Below are 6,913 nucleotides of genomic sequence, written 5' to 3' on the forward strand. Positions count from 1 at the left end.
TCATAATAATTTGAATTATTTAAGAATTAATTACTGTACAGTTGTCATAAAAAGAGAAATTAAGAGACATAAACCTTCTTGTTCAAGGCTGTAAGCATGTTTTAATTCTGTTTTCCAGTACCACATTTTAATATAGGGCCTTGTGGGGAATGACTCATTTTTGGAGCCATCCTCCAGTGGCCACTTAAGGAACTGCAGTTTTTTTGCACCCCTTCAGGGAGTTGTTGCTTAGTCTATATGCCTCACTCAGCATTCTAATGTGTAATTTTAAGTTTTAAAACATGTTTTTAGTGATTGTTTAGTGTGATGTTGCAAAAGAAAAGCCTGGTAATAAACAATGATTAAACAGAGTAGATTATATGGCATGATAGTAAATTTTTCAACATTGTTTTAATGAATACATTTTTATTCTGTAATCTATTAGCTGCCATTGTCATATAACTGATCACTGACATAAAAGCTGCCACACACTGAGTAAAACACCCTTCAAAGAGGAATCCAGAACCAATGTGTTAAGAGGATGCTGTGAGACATGTTTTGAAATTGTAACTTGTTTTTGTCATCTTTAGGATGTTCCTGCAAAGTTCTTGGGTCTTATCTTCATCTCCACCCTCTTAAAGGAGTAGCGCTCTCCTGTCCTCCCATCTGTCAGGATATACCACGTCCCCCAGTAAATACCGTTGGTCACCCCACTATAGCGCCCGCGGTAATACCGTCCATTTAAGTTTGCTGCCAGACAAGCATCAAACCACCATCCTGCACCGTAGTACTGACCACAATTACCGGCTGCGTAACGGTCGTTGTCTCGGTCAGCGGTGCTGAAAGATCTGCCATCATGGTTGTAACGTTTGCTGTAGCTCAGAGCGTTGCCTGCGTCACCGGAGTACTCCCGCGCTGTGAGACGATACCTGGAAAACAGAGAAGAAGCATCTTATTGTCAGGCTGTAATCATAGAAATTATAAAGTGTGTAAAAAGTGTGTATTTCTGTTAACCTCTGAGCCTCTGAGGCCACTTTGAAGTTGTTGTAGATAGCATGGCGCTTTTGCTGGTGCCAGTCCTCCAGCTCGATGCGCACTAGGTGTTGGCCAGTGGAGGTGAGGCCATGAAGTGCTGCGTTCCCAAGCCACAGCTCTCCCTGTGGACTGCCAAAGCCCTCTCGGTATTCCTGCCATGTCCTGTTGAAATCCACTGAGCCATCCTGACGATTCTGGATCACTGTCCACCCACCACCCGCCGTCTCCATGTCACATTTAGCCTGAGCCAAAACAAAGATATTACAAAGCCTAGATATCAGTGATCCCCAGATAGCGCACACACCTCTTAAAGAAGAAAAGTCCAGCCTGTTTGTTTTATGAGAATGGTAAAGCTGAAATACCTCTAAAGCTGGCCTGTGCAGGTCTGGCTGGATGGTGTAGATGCCATTCTCTTTGATCCCAAGCTTGTAAATCTCTGCACAGTCCTGTGGATGTAGTCTCTCTAATGGGGGGACTAATATCCACATATAGAACATCTTTATTCAATCTGTTAATCAAAAGGAATTACAGTACCTATACCTCCTAGTGTCCTTACCTGTGGGTGGATGTTGTGTGATGCTCTTCAGGAATAGCAGCAGATCCTTCTCCCCCTCTCTTCCCACGGCTGCACTCTCTGTCACCCCACAGACAGATTAAGTTACAACAATGTCATCAGGTGTTTAAAATAAAAGCTTTGTCTTTATAAACCCCACATACAAGTTTCAGTTGGATCATGAATTTTTAAAGCTCCTTCCTGCTCTGTACAGTCCGTGTGGCTGAGCATGCATTCATACCAGTGTTTGTCTCATCCTTCTCAATGCAGATAAATTCCTATGCACTCACCTATGACCGGCACTTAGCAGGCTTCATTGAGGCTCTGTTTACTATGCGTGGGGGAGTGACTGCACTGGCATTTTGTATGTGTGTTTTGTGTGTGGCTGTCTGTGTGTATTTGTCTTTCTTTTGCAGACATGGGAGACATAAATGTGTATTACTCACCCAGTCGTTTTGCCATCACCCCAAGGGCCTGGCTGTGACAGTGGAGGTCACACTCTGTCAGTACAGCTGCCATCAGGGCTAGGATGGCCCCTAGAGAGTCACTGTCCTGGCCTCTGTGACTCCAGGGGCCCCCTGTTTCCTGGAGAGAGCGCATGCAGCGCTGCAGCTGAACGAGACGCTCTTTCACACCTCCAGTCTGCCAAGACAGTGCTCAGAGGTACTTTTTTGTAAGATATTGTGTCATGCATTTCACACTGTGAAATCCTCTTAAATCCCATTTGTATATGACATCATGACCAGGCTATTATAATTCCATGCTGCTGTGTTTCACATTGTAAACAGTATAAATGCAGGGAGCTGACAATATTATCTGTTCTTAATTGGCAAGATAAATGACAAATGGTTCTGGAGGGCCACTGGTACTTATTTCAATGTTTAAAAAGCCCACTATCTATAGTTAGAGTTACATTAGCAAGGTAGTTTAGCATAACATAATTTAAGCACCCTGCCAGGCAAAGTTTAGGTCAATGTAAACATGGGAGTTTTTCAAAAACTAGTATTAGCATTTGAATGAGAAACCATTACTAAAACATTATTTAAAACTGGATTATGTTGGCATCGTAGCAGCCAAAAAGTTTTAAGCTAAGCAACATAGGCTATTAACAAAAGAGTTTTACATTAATTTATCTTAGCATTTAGCCTAGCAAACATAATATTAGCAAGTTTGTTTAAACCTAGTGTAAGCACCGTGCCAAACAAACATTACATGAACAGGTTTTACAAAAGCTGGTGATAGTATTAGAATGAGAAAACATTACTGACATGGCTACATTTGAAAAAAGCTTATGTTAGCATCCAGCATCACAAGCATCATATAAAAACTTAACTTTTACAAAAGCTAGTGTTAAAATTACTGTGGGCCAATATAAGCTTAAGAGTAAGAGTTTATATTAGCATCAAGCCTTGCAAACAAAAAAAATCTGTTTTACAAAAACTAGTGTTAAAATACGGATTGGCAAACATAAGCTTACTTACGATGTATTTGGAAGAAGCTAATGTTAGCATCCAACCAGCATATTGGTTTTCAGCTAAGCAGCATTATGAGTAATTAGCAAAGTAATTGTACTATAGACAATCTTAGCATTCAGCCTGGCAAACATTAGCTTGTAAAGAGTTTGACAACATTATCCAGCCCTGCAATTATAATATTGGCAATAGAGTTTCTGTAGCTAATTTTAGCAAACATTAGCTTAGCAAACATGTTTCACAATAGTTTAAGTTAGCATTCAGCCAAGCAAACATTTACAATTATTTTAGATTTGAGCCAAGCAAAAATGGCATTTGCAAATGAGTTTTAAAAAGCTGATGTTAGTTTTGATCCTAGAAAACAATAAATTCTTAAAGGAGTCACCCCTTAGCTATTGTGTAAACAAGGACACCTTTGTGTATGATAAACATTACAAACCTTTACACTACCTTAAAGCTACTCCAAGTTTATGGTTAGCTAATAAGAGCTGCTAACGTAAGTTTTTCTATGACCTAGCATATATTTTAACATGAAATACAATCCCAATTACATCTGTAATTTTACAGTGGATAGTCTGCCATATACAGCCACTGATGAATTGAGATGCCCAGTATTTCTAACCTACAACACAGCAGTAGGCTAAGTATGACATCATAAAGGCATTTCCCAACCTGGGGAAAAGTCCATCCTATCCTATTAATGTCATACATTTCCTTAATTTTGACTGAAAATAATGGAAATGTGTTTTAAGTGCTGAAAAAGAAGTTGTTTTGCATTCAGTCTGTAAGATCTCAAAGAGCTTTGACCAATCACAAACCTCACAGCTCAGTCAGTGTCATACTTTGTGTCACCCTCGACCTGTCTCTTTCACTTACATCAGCCTTTGTGATGGGCTCAATCACACACCTGTTGCTGCATGAGCTCAGCACAAACATATGATGAGGACATTTTTAAAATAGACCTAATTTGATCCCTTCTTTGATTACTGACTGTCACTGCTCTGTGGCTGTCATGTGGTGCCAAGTTTAGGGTGTCAACTGTCCCAAGAGGAAGGACCTGTTGGCCTTAGTCTGATGGTGCTGCTCAGTCTCTGTGTGCATGAGTGATATGCACAGATCAGCTCTGCTTCTTGTCTTTTTTCCCTTCTACCTCACCATAACGTGCTGATAAATATTTTATTTAAATGCTGCATTACAGTATAAGGCTTTTCTAAGTGTATGATCTTAATATCTGTAAGTTAAGATCAGTCAGTCTCATTTGGATGATTACGCTGTAGCCGATATGTCTTACCTTTGGTTGTACATGAGAGAAATCCTGCCTGTGCTCCACCCTTCGAGGTAAACTGGCGATGGCTGGGAGTGAGACCCCCATCCTGCAGGCTGCTGTCCCAGTTTGACCCTCACAGGCCCCTGTGCTGACTCCTGCTCCTGCCCCTGGCTGGTTGGGCACAGCTACCAGGGTGTCCCTGCAGGGAGGGCGCGTGCAGGCCGGAGAAGCGTCTGAGGACAGCAGAGCTCCCACATACAGAGACAGCAGACAGAGCAAACTAAGAGAACCAAATGGAATCATGGGGAAATTCAGAAACATAGGCTGGTCCTGGCTTCTTTAAAAATAATTCTGGTCCAAGGTTTTCCAAGGAGGAGAGCCTCCCTCTGCTGAGCTGTAAGCTGTTAGTTCTTCCTCAGCAAACCGTCTTCACTTAATATCATCTCAGGTCTCAAGTGGGAACTATTCACAGACTTGTTGAGTTTATTGGGTTCTTTTGGATTATCCTCATCCGTCTTCTTATTCTGCTCTTCTTGTTTCTGCTTTTCTGCTCAGTTTGTCTTATGCCTGGTCCCCCTCCTCTTCTCTTCCTCCTGCTCTGGCTCTGTTAGTGAGGTTGCTTTGGCTCAGATTCCTAGATAACTGTGGCACTCTTTGCTTTCTGACACGGACTAATGCACCCACCCCCTGATGCACAAACATACATGCACACAATCTGTCCATCTCCTTAACTCATCTCTCTCTCTCTCTCTGTCTCTCTCTCTGTCTCTCTCTCTCTCTCTCTCTCTCTCGCTCTCTTAGACTCCAACATACAGAGGTGCCTGCACACATGCATCCTGATTTGAATAAGATGTGCACTGTTCAACATTTTGCATTTATCAATCAGTCTTTTTTATATCTTTGTCATATTTTTAATGCTGTGGTTGAGCTCTGCACCTTCCTCTGTCAATAAATCTGTCTCACATACTGTGTTTTCTGCATATCACCAACATTCTGGTTCCTCATAAACACACTTTAACCACTTACCCTTTGCCATCCACATGCATACATGTCAGTGTTTGTGGACATGAAATGCAGCAGATGCTCAAAGTATGCAACTCCATCCATCCTCTGTGCATTTTTGTCACTCCTGTCCTTTTGTGTTGCAGTATTTGTGTTTACAAACTGAGTTCCAAAGAGGCCATAAAGACGCTACATTCAATAGGAGAGAGAAGGCAGGAATTCCTATAGAAACACCCAGTCATCAGGATTGCACTGAGGCACACTCCCACTAACAAGGAGCACAAATACACACATGGAGACACACCATGAATGAGCTGCATGAAGACACCAGTAAGGAGGGATGCATTAAGTGGAAGCACTTTCAATCTTATTTGCTGAATTCACATACAGTGCCTATAAAGGTATTCAACCCCTTAGATGGTTTACCCTTTTATTGATTTTATAAATCAATCATGGCCAATATAATTTGGCTTTTTTTGGCCAACAACTTGCAACAAAAGAACCCTTGAAAGTCAAAGTGACAACAGATTTCCACAACATAATGTCAACTAAACAAAAATATGTGAGGTAAAATAAGTGACTGCACAAATATTCATCCCCTTTAAAGTGACTGACCTAATTCAACAGAAGCCCAGCCAACTGGTGCTAGTAGTCTCACAGTTACTGAAATGGGTATCACCTGAGTACAGTGAATGGGTCTCAAGTGACCATGTTATAAAGACACCTGTGTCTGAAGGTCCAGTCACTGGTTAACCAGTTTTCCTGGCTACCATTACACCATGAAGACAAAAGAACTCTCCAAACAACTCAGAGAAAAGATTATTGAAACCTGAGTTCACATAAATCTGTCATCAAGAAATGGAAAGAATATGGCACATGTGTAAATCTGCCTAGAGCAGGCCATCCTCACAACTTAGTGACTGTGCAAGATTGAGACCAGTGAGAGAGGTCACCAAGACACCTATGACTACTCTGAAGGAGTTCTTTATCCATTGCTGGAGTTCTTCACCAGTCAACGCTTTATGGGAGAGGGGCAAAGAGAAAGCCACTGTTGAAGAATACTCAACTAGAGTTCACCAAAAGGCACGTGAGAGCCTCTGTGATCCAAGTGGAAGAAAAGTTCTTTGGTCTGATGAGACCAAAATGGTGCTTGTGGCCATCAGACAAGACGCTATGTTCGGTGGGCACCAAACACTGCACATCAGCACAAACACACTAACTCCACTATGAAACACAGTGGTGGCAGCATCATGTTGTGGGGATGCTTCTCAGCAGAAGGCTTTTAAAGGTAGAGCATGAAATGAATGCAGCAAAATGCAGGAGGACAATCTTCTTTATTCTGCAAGAGAACCACGGCTTCGGAGAAGATTTATTTTGAAGCAAGACATTGACCCACTGACCCATGGACATTGATCAAGCATAGAGTGAAAGCTACACAGAAATGGTTAAAAGACAACAATGTGAATGTTCTGGAGTGGCAGAGTCAAAGCTTAGACCTTAATCCAATAGGGAATTTGTGGCTAGACTTGAAAGGGGCTGGTCACAACTGATCTCCATGCAACCTGACAGAGATTGAGCAGTTTTGCTTAGAAGAATGGAGTTAAA

At 41.7% G+C, this 6,913-nt stretch overlaps 1 protein-coding gene across 1 annotated transcript; it reads right to left on the minus strand.

Moving 5' to 3' along the window:
• Positions 1-565: 565 nt before the first annotated feature.
• On the minus strand, positions 566-4,609 carry si:ch211-157b11.8 (fibroleukin). The gene is made up of 6 exons (XM_041783575.1): positions 4,331-4,609; positions 2,014-2,209; positions 1,571-1,648; positions 1,377-1,489; positions 994-1,256; positions 566-908 (listed from the first exon to the last, which is right to left on the minus strand). Exons 1-6 carry the CDS (start codon positions 4,607-4,609, stop codon positions 566-568), a joined length of 1,272 nt encoding a protein of 423 aa, XP_041639509.1.
• Positions 4,610-6,913: the final 2,304 nt, after the last annotated feature.

This window comes from Cheilinus undulatus, linkage group 3 (assembly GCF_018320785.1).
Source record: "Cheilinus undulatus linkage group 3, ASM1832078v1, whole genome shotgun sequence".
NCBI classification, from domain to species: Eukaryota; Metazoa; Chordata; class Actinopteri; order Labriformes; family Labridae; genus Cheilinus; species Cheilinus undulatus.